Below are 22,772 nucleotides of genomic sequence, written 5' to 3' on the forward strand. Positions count from 1 at the left end.
CAGAGAGGTTAAGTAACCTCCCCAAGATCACCCAGCTGGTGAGTATTAGTTCCAGGACTGGAATCCAGGCTGACTGCTCCAGAGTCCGGGCACTTCACCACTGTTAAACTTCCTGCTGTGGTCCTACATCTGTTCTTATATTACGAGAGGCTGTATCATAATCACACAACCCCTACATATTTCTTTATTCTCCTTTGTATTCTTATACTGTGTTCTAAGAAAGCAGTTTTTTTAAAAAAAAAAGTATACTAGGTGATAAATATTACCATTGGCCAAAGTTGCATTTATGAATTGAAAAATATATAAAATTAACTCATTCTCTCCACACATAATTTTGGCCAAGACAGTCAGTACCTCATTACTAACCAAGGGATGAACGATGCCCAGTGCAGATGGAGATCCTTTAATCTTTGTGTTAATGAAAAACTAAATGATGATAGTAAAAACCTGGAGATGACGCAAAGTTTTCACAGAGAAATGATGTGCAGACCCACATATTTCAACGAAAATAAAATATTCAATCAAATGTTTTAGAGCATGGCCATTTGTTTTGACTTGCCTTTGTCACCAGATCAAAATACATGACCTCATTCTCATAAGTCTGTTGGATGTTTGGCAGACATTGAATAGAATTAAATATAAGCAACCTCCCCCAAGTGCTGTATGTCTTCGAAATTTTGGATTGGTTTAATTTCCATAAAATAAACCCATAACAGTAAAAAAGATGCTTATGCTGGTATTAATTGAAGTTCCACTCAAGATCAAATTTTGATAGAATCTTTGTCATATGGAGAGGTACTAAAAAAGTGTATCTCCCCAAAATGTAAGGGAAAAGAATATATATGTGCGTCAGGGATTTTTCATTAACGAAATTATTTCTCTGGATTTTGTGATGTCTGTGTTAACTTTTTCATTTGTGTTTTGTTGTGATTTCTCATCTAAAAAATATCCACTTCCATATCTAATCTTTCAATCTTTTTCTTAAAGAGGGCCCCTCAATTTGTATAAGCTTTAAGCCCCACAAAATTTGGTCTACCTCTGACTGTATTATGTTTAAAAAAACTGAAGTAGCTCTATGTGTACTGTCCTGACATGGAAACAAGTCCCTGATTATATTGCTAAGAATAAAATTCAAGGGGCTGACCCCGTGGCCGAGTGGTTAAGTTCGCGCGCTCCGCTGCAGGCAGCCCAGTGTTTCGTTGGTTCGAATCCTGGGCACAGACATGGCACTGCTCATCAAACCACGCAGAGGCAGCGTCCCACTTAAGTAAAAAAAAAAAATTAAAATGTTTCCCAAGCTTGACTCTATAATCTTTATATTTTAATAAAGCACACGTATTCATTTATGTTTTTTAGTTCTAAAAAACCAGCAAAAGTGAATTTTCGACCTCAATTCATACTTGTAAATACTAATACAACACTGTGACGACTCCCACACGCCTATGCCTTCGCATCGGAACATCCTGAAATTGTGTTGTAACCTGAGATCACTGGGAAGCGCTCCCCGTCGTGACGCCGCGGCCACTTGGGGCGCATGCGCACACAGGGGCGGCGCCGTCCGACGTGGTCGTCATCCCCGGGGTTTTGTGCGTAGTTGGTACGACAGCGAGTGTCCTGGCCTTTTAAAAATGTCTCCCCAAAGATTACATGAGGATTCGGAATTGGACTGAAACGGAAATTCTGTGTACGCAAGAGGGCAAGGGAACCGAGCGGCTCGCGCACGTTCGCCCTTGGGCAGCGGGCCGTCTGGGGGCGACGGCGCGTCCACGTGCTTTTCGGGCCCCCAGCAAGCCCGCGCCGCGCCCCCGCCCAGCTGCGCGCAGACCGGCCGCGGCGGGCATGCGGCCTGCGGGAGCCGCCCCGCTCCCGGCGCCTCAGCGGTCGGCCGGCCAAGCCCCCGCCCGCGCCCCGGCCCCGGGCCCGGGCCAGCCCGCCGCCGCCGCCCCTCTGCAGTCGGAGAGCCTTCGGCCGGCACCGGGGAGTCCCTGCCTCAGTCAGCGCTCCTCCGTCTCTGACTGAAATCAAATGAGCCACTGATTCTGTATCTGTTGTCCCATTTGTGATAAATATGCTGTTTGCCTGATGCTGAAGCATCTCCTAACAGTCATGCTGCCAGTGAAAGCAGCAAAAGTAAAACCTTTACTCCAAGAACCTGGAAGCCTTTCGCGCCTCAGTGGGTGCACACAGTCTCTTTCATTCTCCCCTTTGTTTCCTTCGCAGTTCTACGATGGATAGTGCCTACCTACCCTGGTGGCAACAAGTTTTCTTCTTTGACCTTATTTGGGGATGACAAGGTTATTGCATTTGATCAGATTAATGTTAACCCTCCGCATTTTTGGCATATGACAGTAAGGCAATATGCTCTTGTATCTTTACCCTTAAATAAAATGGAAGTGCTGGAAAAAATACTCTAAATTGGTTTAGCTTATGATGAAATGAGTTCCTTCAGCTCTGATCGGGTACATTTTAAACCAATACTAACAAATCTGTTTCTTATTGGCTTAAACCCATATACATTGTTTTTTATGAATTTCATAAATAATAATTAGCATTTAGGTATTACGTATCAGGCCTTGATCTAAGTATTTGAAACTCTGTTGATCGTCACGATAATCCTGAAATAGGCATATTTTCCTCATTTTGCAGATAAGGAAGCTGAGGGACAGTAAGAAACCCAGACCCTCTGGCCCCAGAGGCTGTTTTAAAATGGATATTCAATTAAATATTCTTGGGCAGATTGTAGATGACAAATCTAGTGAACGTGGGGTTTGTGAATGTACAGAGTACCACATTTTCAGTAATACCTTATATTTTATGTGAATAATAAAAATCAAACTTTGAAAAATGAATTATTTATGCTAATATCTTAAAAATAAAGGATAACACGTCCCATCATTTTGCATGATGTGTGATACTGAGAGGTTGAGGCGCTCTATTGATCTTATTCTGCTAGTAGTCACAGCACTCCTAATACCAGAGGACAGTTTCAGATCCCTAAATTAGAATTCTATGGTGGCGACTGAATACATTTTGCAATATAGACTTATTATAGAATATAATTTTATTACTTTCTTATTTTACTCTATTCACTATCATCCTATTTGGGGTTTGTACAGCAACATTTCTGCTAAAAAGTTTTCATAGTTTACATTTTTTAGATTTTTGTTGTTAGTAATCTGGACAAGGTTCCCCAACTTTTATTCCAAAATAAAAAAGTTTACTTTAATAATTATTATCCTAATTCCTTAAATGAAAAAATTGAGGCTCAAACAGGTTAAATATTATACACAATATCACATACTGAGGCAGATGGTAGTATAGACTAGAAATACTATCCTAGGGCTCAACAGACTTCCAATGGCTTACATAAACAGCTTGTGTTTATTAACATCGTCTCAGAACCAATATACTTCAGAAGCATAGACATACTATCATAAAAATGTGGTTACGCGTCACCTAAATAGAGTGTCAGAATAGAACTTTTGATTTCAGAATCATTTGATTTTTTTTAAATGTGGATCCTAGCATTTTCCTTTGTTTTTTAATGAAGGGTAATATTGTCGGTCTTTTTTCTAAAGATATAGAATGAAAATTAGTTTTTTATTATAAAAATTAGAAAGGAAGAACTGATGGTTGGACAGCCAGACCCAGAATTTCATTTCAACATCAGGTTTTCCACGTTATACACAGGCATTAGACGTTCGGTACCATTTTTATTTCTTCAGACTTTTCCTCTCCTAGGATTCTCTCACATTTGTTATTATTTGAAGCTCTGATCATGGCTCTGAATCATTTTTGTTCTTTTTTTCTCCCGGAACTCTGTTTCAAAACTTATGTAACTCATTTGCTGCGCAGTCTAGACTCACTCTTGCAAGTAAGCTCACTGGGTGGGCCACAGTGCCATGGAGTCCAAGGATTGTTAGGAAGTCGACATGTTGCTAAGAAGTCCTGCTAATTTGCTATATAAACTGAATAGAGTGTCAGAGAATTTTCCTTTCCCCTGATGAACTTAGGAGGTGTATGTTTTGACCTGTATCAGTGGTTCTATTTGGATCGATTACTTTAAGGTTACAATTTTTTATCCATATATGAATGTTGCGCCTAATTATCCCTGTAATCGGGTAAACAAACATCAGCTGTTCGTATTTCAACTCTTTCTGCCAATAACTGCTGGAAGTGATTTAATGCAGCTGGAGAAGAACGCCGACAATCATTATAGCCTGCAAAGTGTTATCATTTCATTGTACTATTGGAGTCTCTTTAGTCTGAGGACTGATAGTGTTCAGCTGATGAGACTTGAAAAAAGCCTATTTTATTATAATTAAAGACACAGTGTAGAAGAAGGGTGAGTCCCCGGGCAGCTCAGTGCTATTTATCTAGTGAACATTTCTCGAGAGCTTGTTTTTATAAGAATCCACTTTAAGTGTTGAAGGGAAATGCTTTCATCTGAAAGAGATTTTTGTACTTCGTTCAGATTGTTTCCCCCATCTGATAAAAACCCTGGCTGAGGAACAGCCAGATGTGGCTCATTGCGGGAAGATGAAGGAAGAGGAGAAAAACGCTGGGGTGGAGCACAGGAATAGTCGGTCAGTCATGCTTCCAAACTCGCGAGATTTTTTCTGTTCTTTTCACTTCCCTGAGCCACTCTGGGGTCCACTTTGAAGACGCGATGCCCTCGCCTCTTCCGCGACCCCCTTACCTCCCGGGCGAGTTTTCTCCCTCGGTGGACTCGCGGCCCTGCAGCAGCCCCTCCCAGCTGCCGGGGAAGGCGGGCAAGCTCTCCCTGGGCGGCACCCCGCCCAGGGCCCCACGGCTGCCACGCCGGCTGGCCTGGTGCTCCATTGACTGGGAACAGGTGTGCTTCCTGCAGAGGCTGGGAGCTGGCGGGTTTGGCTCCGTGTACAAGGCAACTTATCATGGGGTGCCGGTGGCCATAAAGCAAGTGAACAAGCGCACCAAGAACCGACTGGCATCCCAGCGCAGTTTCTGGGCTGAGCTCAACATAGCAAGGCTTCGCCATGACAACATCGTGCAGGTTGTGGCTGCCAGCACGCGCACCCCTGCGGGTTTTGAAAGTCTAGGCACCATAATCATGGAGTTTGGTGGCAATGTCACTTTACACCAAGTCATATACGGTGCTACGAGCTGCCCTGAGGAAGAGGAGGCCCAGCCTCGCTGCTGTGCCGGAGAGCAGTTAAATTTGGGAAAGTGTCTGAAGTATTCCCTAGATGTCGTGAACGGCCTGATTTTCCTCCACTCACAAAGCATTGTGCACTTGGACCTGAAGCCAGCTAACATTCTGATCAGCGAGCAGGATGTCTGCAAAATTGGTGACTTTGGTTGCTCCGAGAAGCTGGAAGATGTGCCCTGCTGCCAGACTGCTCCTTACCACCTGGGCGGCACATACACCCACCGAGCCCCAGAGCTTCTGAGAGGAGAAACCCTAACGCCCAAAGCGGACATCTATTCTTTTGCCATCACCCTCTGGCAGATGACGACCAAGGAGATGCCTTACTCAGGGGAGCGTCAGTACGTGCTGTATGCTGTAGTGGCCTATAATCTGCGGCCGTCTCTCTCGGCAGCTGTCTTCACGGACTCCATCCTTGGGAGAAGACTTGGGAGGATGATCCAGGGCTGCTGGAGGGCCAGTGCTTCTCAGCGGCCAAGCGCAGAGCTTCTCCTGGGTGATCTTAACACTTTAAAAGGTGAATTTGCCTCACTCTAAACCTGTATCGAGATAAGCTTTTGTCTTTGTTTCTGTTCATTTTTAAAGAAGTGAAGGTGCAGAAAAAAACATTTATAGGATGGATTTTTAGAAAATAAAGTTACTAAAAACTTCTGTATTCTCAAAAGCTTTTTCTAAGACAAATAGCAGAGCTACAAATGTGGTGTCATCTTAGTACCGTTAGTAACTAACCATATCCCTTTATAGACTCACCTGCTTTGCTTTCACAGCTAGTGTGCTTACTTTATCAGTTTCGTAGTATTGCATTTATTTTTGCAATTTATTTATATTTATTTATTTATTTTTCAAATTTGTTTTTGATAAAACCAGTTGGTCTAAAACAGAACTGAATTGTAAAATGTCAAAATTCTCTACAAATTCAAATAATATGCTCCATAACTTTCACCTAAATTTAAACTATTAACAAGTAATGAAAAACTTTTCTGGAAAAAGAGTAATTTTTTTTTCTACTCCTCTCCCCTAAAAGCTTCTTGTCTGTAACGACCTTCACACGTAATATTTACAAATTGAAGTAAATTTATTTTTCAAAGAATAACATCTTAAATCATTTCTTGTGATATTTTGAACTTGTACATATCACGAATAGAAAAACTTTGCTAAAACACTTCTAAATTGGGTCTCTCTTACCTGTTGTTTGGACTCAGAAGCAGATGACAAAACAAAGAAAGATTATGTGATGTGACAAAAAATGATAACCCTGAGGAATAGTCAATTTAACATTTGGACGGAGGCGAGCAGACACGTAGAACCAGATCACACATTCTAGAAGTCAAGGCAATGGCTGCTGGTACGTAAGATTTAAAAGAATGAGGCAACTGGATTTTGTCATTAGGACAACGTTGACTTCCTTTTAGCAACGGCAGTGTCAGTGAGTGGCGGAGGGCAAGGCCATTACAGCGTACCAGGCAGCTATGGCAAGGGCTTGAAGTAGAAGCTGTGTTTGGACTGTTAAGGAAGAAGGGAGAAGCAGAAACCTTTAGAAAGGGTAAGATACACAGAAATGTTTTTGGATATTTGGTTTAGTTTTAGGATGAAATGAGTTTATGCGAAAGAAGCAAGAGGAGGCAAAGATAACTGAAAGTTTAAAAACTTGTGGAAGAAACAAAAAATCACACCTAAGGAAAGAAATTGTAGCCTTAGAAAGAAAGAGCAGCTCTTCCTGGAAAGTGTGCAAAGGAGGGGGGACAAGTGCCATTATAGATAAGTTTTTAAGTAGGCAAAGGAGAGACTGGGGAAGTTCACATCTGTGGAATTCTATTTTTTCTACTGAGAGTGATTGAGGGTAAAGGGTCTACAGAGTGACATCATGGTTTAAAACTGTTCTTGAGAAAAGCAAAAGGGAGCTGACTGTGACTATGTAAAATATTGGCGCAGTGTTGCTGGTTCTGTCCGTGTAGCTTGGGGAACAAAGCACCCATATACCAATAAAAATTCCCTTCTCTGTTTATTACAGCAACAGGAGTTTCTGTTGGTAAGTTTAAGATACGATGGATCAAAAAAAAATATTACAATGGATCAGTTTGTTCCACTAAGTGTGTTAAAATGAGATTCTAACTATACTTAATGCCTTATTAACAAACTATCAGTGAGCTACCTAAGGATCCCCTATTAAAGGCATTAAAGTCCACAATGCACTTCCAGAATGAACATGGCCACAGCTTAGATTCAAATATCTTCCCTTCTCCTGGAAACCATACAGGGTGACAAAGAGAACAAGGAGGGAGGGACTTTGTAAACTCCATAATCAGTGACACTAGGAGACAGAAAATGTACAGACTTGCAAATGTACACAGTGATATCTAATGACTGTACAGAGCTGTAGGAAGAGTGCAAGGAACAGTAGGGGGTAGCTCAGAGGAGGACGGAGTGGCAGATCCCAGAAAGACTTGGCAAAAATAGATGCCCTGAAGAACAGGTGCCCGCTGTGAAGTGCACAAGTTGAGGAAGAAACTCCTGAGAACAGGGCTGAGATCAAACTGAGCTGAGCTTATGAGAGTTGGCAGAGAAAGAAGCAACAGAAAGTGCTGAGGAGGATCTAGCCATGGCAGAGCTCAGAGAGTGGAAGCAAAATGCCCCTTCTGAACATGAAAGGGTCACCCCGGGGGTGGCGTCATAGAATACAAGACAGGCGCAGAAGATTCCTGAGCCCAGTTGGCACGGAGAGAGAAAAAGCTGTGGCTGCCTGGGGAAACCCACAGAAATGCCAAATGTGAAGGAAACGAATATGGTCTTTTCGGTCGCAGAGAAAGAAAGTCTTTGAGTTGTAAGGAGACTACCCTGATGGGAGGCAGAATAAACCCATGGATTGCTTCATCTGTGATAGCTGAGAGCCACAGGAAATTATTTAAAGTAGACAAATCAAGTCAGAGGTAAAAGCATATTTGATGGTACAAAGATAAGTATTAAAGGGGCTGGCCCCGTGGCCGAGTGGTTGGGTTCGCGCGCTCTGCTGTAGGCGGCCCAGTGTTTCGTTGGTTCGAATCCTGGGCGCGGACATGGCACTGCTCATCGGGCCACGCTGAGGCGGCGTCCCACATGCCACAACTAGGACCCACAACGAAGAATATACAACTGTGTACTGGGGGGCTTTGGGGAGAAAAAGGAAAAATAAAATCTTTAAAAAAAAAAAAGATAAGTATTAAAGATAATACTGTTGCCTCAAACTGGGGCAGAGGAGAGGAGAGGAAAGGGAGACAAGCTGTCAATGTTGTCACTCATAGAAGTAAATTCATGGATATTGTCTAGGATTGAGGAAATTATACACAGGTAAATAATACAACAAAATTACAACACATAACCTTCCTCAAAATCAGAACTACCAAAACAAAAAGATAAAAGAGCCAAGCACAGAATGAAAGACAATATAAACTATAAAAACAAAATAAATAATAATAATAATGGCTTAACTCACCTATTAGAAGAAAAATCTCTGTGCTGTCAGATATACATACTCCTTCTCAACAAAGCATGGACCACAAAAAAGGTGTGCCACGTAAATGCCAACCAAAAGTAGAAGCCACGATTTCATCATAAAATGGACTGAAGCCAAAGAAGGATATTTAATAATGTTAAAGAATGTAATTCACAATAAAGAAATAAAAGTTAGGAATAACTGTGAACCAAATACCACAGTAACAATTTTCACAGACCAGAAATAACAAGGAGTATAAAGACAGATTGAAACACAGTTCACAGGAGGCTAATTTACTTCTCTCTGCCCAAAACGGATTAGATGGGTAAAAAATAAGACTTTTTTTGTGTAGAAGACTTTGACAAAATTAATAGGATACATCTGATTGTTACATAAAAACATTCAAGACCCTAAAAAATAAATACAGCGTCTCTTCAAGCACCTTCAAGACAAACAAAATTGAAATTTTAACAAAATTAGAAAAGAACCAGCTCCTTTTTCCAGAAATTTTTAAACTCTTAAGTAACTGTGTGTCAAAAGGAAATGTCAAACTGCAGGCACTCTAGAGAGCAACAGTAATGAAAACACTTTAGAACCCAGAGAAAACTATAAAAGTTGAAGAAAATGTGTAGTCTCAAGTAGTAATACGAATAAAAAAATAAAAATGAATTAAGCATATGAGTCAAAGTTAGGAAAAGGACAAAAAAATACACTGGGAGAAATTTGAAAACCAGGAATTGAAGTAGATTTAATGAGTTAAAAGAAGTAGAACAAGTAAATAAATGAATAAAATAGTTTGTTGAATAAAAATCAACAAAAGAGACAAACCAGTAGCTGACTGAAAAGAAATAAAAGCACATGTACACAAAATTAGAAATAAAGGGAGAATAATGATCAAAACCATTTTTTTAATTTTAAGAGAAAACTTTACATAACTCTATAGAAATAAATTTGAAAATCTAGAAAACTTTACATAACTCTATAGAAATAAATTTGAAAATCTAGAAGAATACATAATATTCTAGGAAACTATAATTTACCAAATCTGGCCCCAATGAAGATAGAAAATCTAAACAGATCAATTCTATAGAAGAAATAGAGAAAGTTGTCTAACCACCCCTCCCCACACCATAAGGCATAGCACCTGAAGCCCCACCGACTTCACCTAAACCTTAAAGACCAGGTAATCTTGATGCTACTTAAATTAGAAGGAAAATTTCCACATTCTTTTTAAGAATGACATTTACACTGACACCTGATAAAGATTGCTTTGAAAAAGGAACTACAGACCAATCTTATAATTATCAATGTAAAGGTTCTAAATAAAAGCAAACAGAATCCAACAGTTAATTTTAAAAATCATGCACACACACATGATTAACAAACGTGCATAATTAACAAACATGGGTTTATTCCAAGATGCAAGATTAGGAAATCTGTTAACCTAATTCATCATATTAATTGGTCAAAAGAAAAAAATAGGATGGATACTGAGAAGACATTTGACAAAATTAAACGTTCATTCCCAATTTTTAAAGAGACTAAAAACACGAGGACTCCTTAGCATGATTTTTAAAAACGCTATGCATACCAATGTTAATTTCTTAGTTTTTATAAATAAAATCATGGTTATATCAGATGTTAACATTAAGGGAAGCTGGGTGAAAGGGATACAAGAATTCTCTCTACTATCTTTGCAACTTTTCTATATTTCTAAAATTATTTCGAAATAAAAATTAAAAGATTATAAGACACACACAATTTCAGCGCAATAGCCCCCATCTTAGTGAGGAATCACGGGGGGCATTTCTGCTGAAGTCAGGAAGAGCGTAAGAACGTCCACTACTGCCGCTGCTGTTCAACATTTTATTGGTCAATGAAATTAGAAAAGAGAAGGAAATTTGAGGTCTAAAAATTATAGAGAGGGGGGCATACTAATTATGTTTGCAGATTCTATTTTAAGGATGTATAACTGAAAAAAAAAGAATTAGTAGAAAGACTAACTCAAGCATTGGGAAGATTGTGTAAGGTAGCATGATAGGAAATGAAGTCTATTGACTTCATGTATGTAAACAAAAACCAGATAGAATTTGTAAAAGAAGATGATTCCTTTTACAATAGCAATGAAAAAGAGGAAATATTCTCTCGAACACATCCATGTCCTGTATGGGTGGTGATACCAGGGCAAGAAGATGGGACACTTGGCCAGCGTGGGAGGGATATTAGTTGTACACAGGAAGGTTGAACAGGTAACTATATTGAGGATACTGAGAGTCAAGTTTCATAAATTTTGGAGAAGGGGGCTATAAGTACTGAAAGGAAGAAGTGTAGAATAAATTGTGTTGGATTGAAATTGGAGTTATCAGTGTGAACTCAGTTTTTAATAGAGATAGATGGACAGATATAGATAGATATAGAAATAGACATAAATGTCTGTGTGTGTGTATGCACATACATGTATTTCCTAGCTCTGTCCTTTGAGAGGGTCCAAAATAATGACATTGTGGAGTGGACTTAGCACCAGATTTTAGTTTCTGAATTCTGAAATTTCAGTTTCTGCATCCTTAATTATCCACAGCAGAAGGAAACCAGGGCTTTTTGGAGAAATGACTGATTCCAGAGCAGGGAAAATACAAAATGAATCTAGAACATCTTATACCCAAAGTGCTGCAGGAACGAGAGGGACATGTCAAAAGGACAGAGGAACTAACCTGATGCATCTCCACTGGCCAAAACTAAGACTATCTGAGCAGTAAAATAATAATAGCAAATAAAATAGGAACAAATAGTCACAGTGAATGAAATAGGAAGCCATACTGATAGAAATATTTAACTAAATAAATAAGGGAGAATGGAAAGCTCTACCTTACAACAGAATGCCAACTAATATTAATTGCTAATAAATTGCTAATTGCTAACAAAATACTTTATTAATTATCCTTACAGTGTAGAGTCTTGCTGACATTGTCTTACAAGTGATGTAGATAGATACATGCTATCTTCGTCAAGTTATCATGTGCCTCCTGATATGGTTCACTGAGAAAAACATAGCACGTCTTCTGTGGTATTCCTGGGAAAGATATATAACCTGACTCAAATAATGAGGAAACAACATATAAACCCAAATTGGCTTGTGTACTCCAAAACTATCAAGGTCATGGAAGACAGAGAAAGACTGAGGAACTGTTCATAGAAGGACATGACAACCCAGTGCAACACATAATCCTGGATTGCATCACAGACATATAAGGGACATTATTAGGACAATTGGAAAAATTTGTATGGGGTCTCTGGATAAGTATTAGATCAATTTCTTGATTTCAATAGTTATACTGCAGCTATGTTGGAGGGTGTCCTTGTTTTTAGGCAATACTCTCTAAAGTACTAAAAGAGTAATGAGGTATCCATGTCTGTTACAAACTCTCAATTGGTTCAGAATAAAAAAATAATTGTAAATATATTTGGAGAGAATGATAAGGTAGATGTGATCAAATTTAACATTTGGGGAATCTTTGTTGAATGAAGCCAATTTGGGAGAGCTTTGTATCATTCTTGCAACTTTTTGTTAAGTTTGAAATTACTTCAGAATAAAACAAAAGAAAAAATAGGTATAAGTTTAATAAAAAATATGTAAAATCTTTATGGGGAAAACTTTAAAACAGTCATAAAAAGCACATAAGCCTCAAACAAAATGAAAAGACTCACCATAAACATGGCTATTCTTCCTAAATTAACTTATAGATTTAAAACAATTCATATATATAGCTCCAATTGAAAATCAGACATGCTGACTCTAGAATTTATATGGAAAATAAAGAAACAAAAAAAGCCAAGAAAATTCAGAAAGAGGTGAGCAATAGGGAGCACTAACCCTATCAGATATTAATATGTAGTATAAAACCTAAGTAATGAAAATATTGTGGTATGATGTATGAATACACAGAATATGTGTATTGAAACACATATATACATATAGAGTGAAACAGAATAGAATGTCCAGAAAAAGACTCAAACACAAATGGGAATTTGGTAGATATAAAGATCGTATCTTAAATCAGTGGAGAAAAGATGGACTTTTCAATGAAATTATGTTGGGACACCTATGTGGCCAACTGGTTAACCAAAATTAGATCTAGATCTCACAACATCCACTAAGATACATTCTCAATGGGTCAAAGATTTAAGTGTAAAACTGAAGTCATGAGAAGTACAAGAAAAAAAGAGTGAATTCCTTTCTAACATAAGAGTGGGAAAGTCTTTCTAAAGCCATAGAAGAAACAATTGATATTCTCAACTACAAAAAGAGGGAACATTTTTGCATGGAAATAATAAGGTCAAAAGAGAAATAGCAAACTGGGGGAAAGTATTTGTAATTCAAATCATAGCAAAGACCTAATCTCCCTAATACAAAAAAAGCTCTTAGAACTGGATAAGAAAAGGACCAAAGGATGAACAATCAGTTCGCAAAAGCAGAAACATGAACAATCCTTAAATATATGAAAATTGCTAATTAAAGCTACTCAGAGATACCATTTTCCATTATGGAAATTGAAAACAGATCACCAAAATCTAAAAGTTTGACAAATATGCTTGGTGAGGCATGGGGAACTAGGTCCTCTCAGATATTGCTAGTGGAAATATAAGTTGCTATAAAGTTTATGGAAAGGAATTTGGTAACCTCTATTAAATTACAAAATCATTTACCCTGTGATCCAGTAATCCTACTTCTGGAAATTTTTCCTGTTGATAGACTCATAGGTATATGAACGAATTTATTTACTGCAGCATCTTTGTAACAGCAAAAGATTGGAAGCAAGTCAAGTACCCATCAATAAGAACTGGTTAGATTATGATACAGCCACATAATAAAACACTGTGCACATGAACAAAAAGAATAAATAAGGCTTTTACTGTTACTGAAAAATCTGCATAATATATTTTTAAATTAAAATGAAGGTGTAAGACAGTAACTAGTGAAAATGAGTAGGCCACACTATGCTTCTTTTTGTGAAAGATGGAAAATAATATATATTCATATTTGTTAGTATTTCCATAAGAATTCTAGAAGGAAAAACAAAAATAAATAAAAGTGATGATTTGTGGTAGGAAAACGGATGGGGCAGGAATAGTAATGACAGTTTTTGCTGCATATCTTTTATATTAATTTGATTTTTGAACCGAGTGAATATATTGCCTATTCAAAAACAATTTAGTAGTAACAAATATATTAAAATAAAGTCAAGCCTCAACCTGCATAAGCTTCCCTTAAACCACCTTGAATCCTCTCTCCTAACTGTTCCTGTCTCATGTACATAAAACTGTTGCCATTCCCTTCATCCAGCTTTCCTCAAGCCAACTAAATCGTGGTAAACATGCTTTTAACTGTGCCAGGAAATTCATCTCTTTCTGACCTTTCTCAAGTTCAAAGAAGAGAGCAGCTGACTGCGCTGTGGCCTTTGAAGGAAAAAGGCTAAAGCGCACCCAGGTTAAGTTACATCCCTCTGATAAACATTCTGTCACACTCCACATCTTCACAGCACTCATCACTCTTGTAATTACTATCTTCACTGCTCAGAAAAATCATCATCATCATAGCTAAAATTTATTGAGAGTATTATGTACTCTTTACAAGAACTGTAAAGTGTTTTGCATAGATATCAAATTAAATCCTCACAATTACCCTAACATATTTACTATTATTATTATTTCCTTTTAAAATATGAGGCGACAGATACAGAGAGATTAAGAACTTACCAAGGGTCACATAGCTAAGTGATAGGGCCAGAATCGATGTCCTAACCATTTCACTCCACCACCTGGGATGGTAGTGGTGGCTGGGAATACCCTACACTTTGCTTACTTATTTAAAAGTTTGAACAATTTATTTCTATCTAATTCATAAAAATCAACCAAGAGAATTACTATTGAAGGCATTACTTGGTACAAATATTAGAATAGTGTAGTTAATGATTTTTAAAGGGAAACAGAAAAGGTATCTGAGAAATATAATGTGGTGCCCCAAGTTGAAAAAAAGGGAAATAGTTATAGTGTGTACTTATTCCTTTCCTTCACATAAATCTGAGCATAAAGTAATTCTTATCCACATATTCATATATTCAGCAAGCATATATTTCATCATCCAATGTATCCTCAGCACCATACCAGGCACAGTGGGAGAAAGCAAAAGCACAGACATAGACCCAAGATTTGATATTATATTCTAGTTGAAGAGGTCATGCAATACTAAATTTAAGATTTTGTGGATACTGATTTCGTTATTGGTATATTAAATACATTTATAAAATTTAACATTGCCTGACAATCTTGGAAAATGTTGGAACTTCCAGTGAATGATGAAGGGCAAAACATACTCCTTTATCTCTCACTTCTCCTTCCTAAAATCCTCACATGTGATAGTAGATGAATTTTTCAAAGCATTAATTCACAAGGACAAAGAGAATGAAAGAGAAAATTACAGGAACAAAATTTTGGAAGCTGGCAAGTTCAGTATGTCCTAGAAAGCTTAATCTTGAGCCAGCAGTATGGGAAACTGAGATGCAACCTGAGTTGCACCACACAATGTCCCAAAGTCTTAGCATTAGCTATTTGAGTTCACAGAATCTGGCAACTGACATAATACTCTATAGGCAAAGAAATATGAATGTTCCATGAAAATAGACCTCAAGATACTGACAATGTTGGTTCCACAGTGAAACAGCCAGAATAACCTACAGTGAGACTTCCCTTCATAAAGGTCCATTCACAGGTGCAGTTACCAATCAGCTTTTTAGTGCTCTGCTGTTAAAAGGAGCAGACAGCTCATTTATTTCTAAAGAAAGCCTTTAATATGAAAGAGGAAGATCAAAAAAATTTAGCTATCCTCAGAGACATAAAAGGAGATACTGGCTACATGAAGAAAACACAGTTCTATTTTTTTTTAAACCTAGAAAATAGTAAGGAGCTCTTGGAAGTTAAAACTATAATAACATAAATGAAAAATTCCTTAGAAAAATTGATACGTAAAGATAAGTAAATCTCTCAGAAAGTAAAGGAAAAGTAAAAGAGACTGAAAATGGCAAGACAAAACTATTGTAGGGTCAGTCTGGGAAATCTAATATCCAAACAATAGAAGTTCCAGGAGGAAAAAATATGGAAAACAGGAAAAAATTATCAACAAACAATTTAGGAAACAAATGTTTGCAGATTGAAAAGATGTAGTATTGATTGCCCAGACAGTGAATGAAAACAAACTACAAGAAGGCACTATCACCATAAAATTTTAGAAGAGTAGGGGCAATGAGAGAGTCCCAAAAGCTCCCAGAAATTTAAAAAAACAACATCAAATCACATACAAAAGATAAGGATCCTAAAAGACAACAGAGGCTACTACCTCCAAAATTCTGAGGGAAAATAATTTCCGGCTTAGAATTCTATACCCAGCCAAAGTATCCATTGAACGTGCAGGCTGACTCAAGACCTCTCCACACATGCAAGGTCTCAAAAATCTGCTCCTATGCACCCTTTCTCCAGAAACTACTTGAGGGGGTAGTCCACCAAAGCAAGAGTGTAAACCAAAAGAGAAGAAAACATTGGATCCAGGAAATAGACACAACTAGATAGACAAAGGGAATCTTCAAGGATGATGGTGAATGAAGATCACAAGCTGTCATTGTGCACTAGTGCAGGCTAGAGCAGGTCCGAAGACTCAGAGAAAATAAAACTAATGAACACCTGTGTTTCAATGGGTTGAAAGAACATTTCCACAATTTGAGGAGAGTTGGGGGTTAACCTGATGAGTACAGAGCAAACTAAGAAAATGAAACAAAAAGTTTATTAAGTTTAGGGGACATAAAAAGTTGGGCGATACAAGAAGAGCAAATATTGCATAGCAAATGGTTCAGTTCAAAATAGCCTTATACGGCTATCATAATGCAGCATTGTTGATCTAACCAAAGCCATAACATAACAATGATGGAAGGATTAATGGAGGAGAATTGTGGACTATAGGTACTGGAGATAGGAGTGGGAAAAAACTAAATCCTAATCTTCCAAAGATACAAATTAATAGATAATGCCTAAAACTAAAAAGGTCAAGAAGCGTCCATGTAAGTACACTATTTAGAGGTACAGACTTAGATACCAAAACCAACGGCAAAAGGGAGTTGAAAGTGGTTGCAAGATTCCAAGAGTTGGTGCGGCATCCTAGAAACGTTTTTTTTTTTTTTTTTTTTGCAGTAATTGTAGCACAACTACTTGACTCTTTAACTGTTGTTCATGTATAACTGATGAAAATTAAAACAATTTAAAAAATAAGAAAATGAGTATGTGGGTGTGTTCCAGGAAAAGGTGGATGACAAGGACATATTTTAAATGTGCTTTTTCTGTGAAATGAATTTTAAGAAACAAACAGTATCAAAGTGATTAAACTGAATATTCGTTTGGATTACTTTGATACATGTGAATCAACTCACTATGTGAGTATGTGAAATTCATACTTTCTTTATAGTAGGGTAATAAAATAGTACAGGCTCCCTCAAAAGGTGAAAAGCCTGAAAGAAGAACAAGCCACTCATTCAGCTAAGGAAGGCAGAAGCAGCCCAGAAGGACTAAACTAAAGCAAGACGGCTTCCTGAACCAGCTGCTGAATAGGGCATCAAATTACAAAGAGGAAAACCTAAAGGTCTATGGAATAATAGAGTGCAGCCAGGAGAAGTTTAAAGGGAAAGGAGAAAAAAAAACTTGACAGAATAATGGCAGCCAACGCCAGAAGCAAGTCCCCTTACAGAGGAGTCAAGTTACAGAATTTCCCTGACTTCAGAACTGGAGGTAGATTTGCCCCCTTTCAGGAATGGTGAATCATATTAGAACACATTGTACAGTCAGTCTGAACAGACATTTGTCAAGCATTGAGTAATCTTGAAGTCCTTAAATTTTGATTTTGCCATAATCTGAAGAATAAACTGTTTCAACAGCAACAAAAAAAGACAGAAAAATAACCTGTTTTCTCCGCTATTTCTCAAATGAATGTCTTGACAAGGATCATGCTAGTCTACTATGGGTAAATCATATAACTATCATTAATTGTCTACAGGAATGTATCTTTACATAATTATTTCAAATTTCCTGCTATTGTAACTTGAGCTGGAATAACCGACACTAGGACAATTCTGTTTCTGTGATAGAGTTAATTGAATTCAGGCTTGAGGACGCAATTAGTGGATTGGTCAGGATCTTCTCTTCTGGCTTTCTTGCTGTCGGTATTTTCGCCATTCTAGTACTCATTAGCAACTCCACTAGGGTGTTTGGAGAGAAAATGATGGAGTAACATTCAACAGTTTATTTGTCTGTTTTCTAACAGGTCCGGTAACAGGTATCAGCTTTAATTAGATTTGAGAACTACTTTTAGATTTCATTTATTTGTATTCTCCCCACACTCACTAATTTATAGATTCTTCCTTAGGCAGTAAAAATTCAAAAAAAATTTTTTTATCTCTTTAGTGAGGGTCCCAGAGTCAGACCTGTAGTTGGAACTCACAACTTCAGGCATCAGGAGAGTAGTGGGAGCGCCTACCCTGACTGGAATTTTATTTGTACAAAGCCTCAGAGACTTCATGGAAGACCTCACTAAGAAGTTGGGACTAGCAGTTGGTCCCCACCCACAATCCCTCTGCCTCTCTCAAAAAGAAAGGCAACCAGGAAATAGTGGCTTCTCCTTAACTGAAGAGAAGCTGTTCAAATGGAAAAGAAATTTACGTGAAGAGAATGGCAGGGCGAAGTAGCCTACGCTACCTAAGGAGCCGAAGGAGAAGATCTTTGGAGACGCCTTCCAGGAAAAATTACCAGTGGGGAGGGTGGAAGGTTGTATGAACAATTGAAGCCAAAACAACTGAAATGAAAGGGGCGCCAGAGGGCGCTGCTGGCTAACGGCTAGGGTACCCTGTCCCAGATTCTGCACATGTGCAAGTGTCCACAAGGGACAACAGAAGCAGCAGGCCCTGGGGAGATCACGACACTAGCCAGGGGACTGGCAGTTAGTGTCTCCGAGCAAAGGGAAGGAGGGGGAACCCATCTTTTTTGATTGTAGCTTGGGCTGCTATAGCCTGAGGAAGCAGAGGCTGTGTGGAGTGATTCTTGTGTGTGGGAAAGTGGAGGAACTCAGAGCGAGTAAGTCCTGTTTTCAAGGAGCTTTTAGCCTACCACCAATAGTTTTCCTAAAACTGTATATTTTTTTAAATAAATACTTTACATACCACATACCAAAATTGTTTCCAGATGGATTGGAGAGCATCTGTAAAACTGGAAGAAAATAGAATTGAATAGTTAATATAAATTTGAAAGAGGAAGGGGTGTCTAAGCTTTTATAAAAGCAGTGAAAAAACCGTAAAGGAGTTTGCCAGATTTAATTACATAAGAATGAGAACTTCTGGATATTAAAATATAAATAAATAAAATACAGACAATGGGCTGAGAAAAATATTTGGCCAAAATGTAACCGACAACAGGTTAATAGTTTTTTCTATAAAGAACACACACAAATAAAAATGAAAAATCTTCATGCCCTAATAGAGAAATGGACAAAAATCTTGAAATGTCAATTCATGATAAAGAAATTGCATTTAGGAGACAAATACGAAAAATAGGAAAAGTTATCTCACAAGTACTTGAAGAATTGCAAATTAGAAATAGAATGTCTTAAAAATACACACATGCACAAAATTCTTAATGCTAACGAAGTTACAGTAGAACAGGATCTTCCATACATTGCTAATGACAATATAGATTACTACAATTGTTTGGAAAGCAATTACCGTTTGGCAATGTATATCAATAACCTCAAGAATATTTATATTCACTGACTCAATAATTCTGCTTCTGGAAATCCATCCAAGGAAATACTACAAAATAAGAATTTTAATTAACAGAGGGTTCACTCAGAGCCATTTATTCTGGAGACAAATTTCAAACAAGGTAAGTGTCCAACATGGTTAAGTAAATTGTAACAGTTGATTCAGAATGTTATGATGATTGTAATAACCTAGAAATACCTATACTACGTTGTTAATGGGGCAGAATACAAAATTATATATCAGTTCGATTATAACTTTTTAAAAATCAACAAATTTTTCTTAAAACACACAGAGAAAAAGACTGAAAACAAAGTTTTGTTTTCCTGAGTCTGGTTGTCTGGGAGCTTGTGGATGTCTCTTTTCTTTATTTTTTTAAAACTTTTCTTATTTTCCAATTTCTAAAAATTCTTTATAATATAAATGCATTTAAAAATGTGTCCACAAAAATCTCTTGTATTTTTATATATGAACAATGAACAATCTGAAAAGGAAAATAAGAAAACCATTTCATGTACAACAGCATCAAAAAGAAGAAAATGCTTAGGAATAAATGTAACAAGGAGGTGAAAGACTTGTGCACTGAAAAGTACAAAACATTGCTGCAAGAAATTAAAGAAGGCACAAATAAATGGAAAGGCATCTCGTGTTCATGGATTGGGAGACTTTAACATTGTTAAGAATGTCCATACTACCCAAAGCGATCTACAAATTCAACACAACCCCTATCAAAATCCCAATTGCAATTTTCAAAAATAGAAAACTTCATCCTAAAAATCATATGGAATTTCAAGGGACGCTTAATAGCCAAAACAACTTTAAAAAAGAAGGACAAAATTGAAGGCGTCACACTTCATGATTCAAAATATATTGCAAAGCCACATAATAAAAACAGCGTGGTACTGGCATAAAAACAAGACAAGTAGATCATGGAATAGAATAGAGAACCCAGAAATAAACCCTCACGTATACGATCAAATGATCTTCGATTTGTCAAAGTTGTCTTCCAGTTGTCTCAGCACAGTTTGTTGAAAGACTGTTCCTTCCCTATGTTGAATTGTTTTGGCACCCTTGTCAAAAATCAGTTGTCTATAAATGCGAGGGCTAATTTCTAGACTCTCGATTCTATTCCATTGAGTTATATGTCAGTCCTTAAGCCAGTACCACACTATCTTGATTACTGTAGCTTTGTCGCAAGTTTTCAAATCAGGAAGTGTGAGTCCTCCAACTTTGTTTTGCTTTTTCAGGATCGTTTTTGAGTTCTCATATGAATTTTAGGATCAGCTTGTAAACTCCTTCTGTAAAGAAGCCCACTGGGATTTTGATAGGAATTGTGCTGAATTCCTGTATCAATTTGGGGAGTATTGATATTTTGACGATATTCAGTATTTCAACCTACGAACGTGGGAAGTATTTCCATTTACTTAGGTCTTCTTTAATTTCTTTCAACAATATTTTGTTGTTTTCAGAGTATAGGTCTTTGACTTCTTTTGTTAAATTTATTCTAAAGTATTTTATCCTTTTTGATACTATTAGAAATGAAATTGGTTTCTTAATTTCATTTTTGGGTTATTCATTGCCTCAGTTTAGAAATACAATTGATTTTTGTACATTGATCTTGTATCCTGAAATCTTGCTGAACTCACTTATTAGTTCTCATTGGGCTTTTTTTTTTTTTGCAGTTTCTTTAGGATTTTCCATAAACAAGGTAATGTCATCTGCAAATAGAGAGAGTTTTACTTCTGTCTTTCCAATCTGATTGGCTTCTACTTTGTTTCTTGCCTAATTGCCATGGCTAGAAACTCAGTACAATGTTGAATAGAAGTCATGAGAGTGGACATCTTTGTCTTGTTTCTGATCTTAGAAGGACAGCTTTCAGTCTTTCACCATTAAGTAAGATGTTAGCTGTGGGTTTTTCATAGAAGCCCTTTATCATATTGAGGAAGTTCCCTTCTATGCCTAGTTTGTTGAGTGTTTTTATCATGACGGGGTGTTGAAGTTTATCAAATGCTTTTTTTTCTATGTCTAATAATCATGTAGTTTTGTCCTTTTCTTTTTGAGGAAGATTAGCCCTGAGCTAACATCTGCCGCTGATCCTCTTCTTCCTTTTCCTGAGGAAGACTGGCCCTGAGCTAACAACCGTGCCCATCTTCCTCTACTTTGTATGTGGGACACCTGCCACAGCATGGCTTGACAAGCAGTGCATAGATCCACACCCAGGATGCGAACTGGTGAACCTCTGGCCGCTGAGATGGAACATGTGAACTTAACCACTGCACCACCTGGCTGGCCCTCAAAAAAAATTTTTAATGAACATTTTCAAACATATACAAAAGTAGAGAGACCAGTATAATCAATTCTCAGACTTAACAATTACCACAGCTTTGCCCAATATGCTTCATTTAGTTCTTTTTTTCTTTTTCTACTTTTTTCTTTGCTGCAGTATCATAAAACAAACACAAAAGTCATGTCATTCCATTTCTACATCCTTCAGTAAGCATCTCTAAGGATGTGAATGTTTTCTTATATAACAATAATGCCATTATCACCTCTAATTAATAATAATTCCATGTTAATATCTAATGATTTGTCAACAATCAAATTTCCCTAATCACTCAGAAATATGTCTTATGGTTATTTTGTTTGAATCAGGATCCAAATAAGGGGTATACGTTGATTTCAGGTGTTATTTTAATCTAGAGTGTCCCTCCGCCATTGTTTGTTTGTTTGCTTATTTGCAGAAACCAGGTCAGTTTTTCTGTAGACTGTCTCACATACTAGATTTGCTTTTTGGATTCCTCGTGGTGTCTCTTTCTATTATCCTTCATATTGTCTGTAAGTGGAATTTAGTTTTAGCATATTGAGTAAATTCAGGTTCAACTTCTTGGGGAAGAATATTTCACATGTGGTGCTGTGTACTCACCCCAGTAGGAACATACTAGTTTTCCCATCTTTAGAGATGCTAAGGTGGATCAATGGGTTCAGTAAATGTCTCCACTGTAAGGTTCCTCTCGACCTTTCTCTCATATAATGGTTCCACCCATTACATGTTGCCTGATTCAACTATTTAATTAGGAATTGCAAAATGATGCTATCCTAATTTTATCATTCCTATCATGTACACTAGTTGGAATTATTCTGTTAAAAAAGAATGCTTCCATATAAAATAGGGCTATTTGGTGGAAATGCAGTATGTATAAGAAAGTCAAGATAAAATGCTTAATTTTTTCCTTTTAATTGCCAATTTTCAGAGTAAGAAGTTAGTGCCCTA

At 37.5% G+C, this 22,772-nt stretch overlaps 1 protein-coding gene across 1 annotated transcript; it reads left to right on the plus strand.

Moving 5' to 3' along the window:
- Positions 1 to 4,669: 4,669 nt before the first annotated feature.
- On the plus strand, positions 4,670 to 6,147 carry MOS (MOS proto-oncogene, serine/threonine kinase). Its single transcript, XM_014857714.3, has one exon. It carries the CDS (start codon positions 4,670 to 4,672, stop codon positions 5,723 to 5,725), a length of 1,056 nt encoding a protein of 351 aa, XP_014713200.1. The 3' UTR covers positions 5,726 to 6,147.
- Positions 6,148 to 22,772: the final 16,625 nt, after the last annotated feature.

Source organism: Equus asinus, chromosome 12 (assembly GCF_041296235.1).
Source record: "Equus asinus isolate D_3611 breed Donkey chromosome 12, EquAss-T2T_v2, whole genome shotgun sequence".
Lineage (NCBI taxonomy): Eukaryota > Metazoa > Chordata > Mammalia > Perissodactyla > Equidae > Equus > Equus asinus.

Bases quoted from the DNA above. Each gene is read 5' to 3' on its own strand.
- MOS (XM_014857714.3), top strand. From the start codon at position 4,670: ATGCCCTCGCCTCTTCCGCGACCCCCTTACCTCCCGGGCGAGTTTTCT.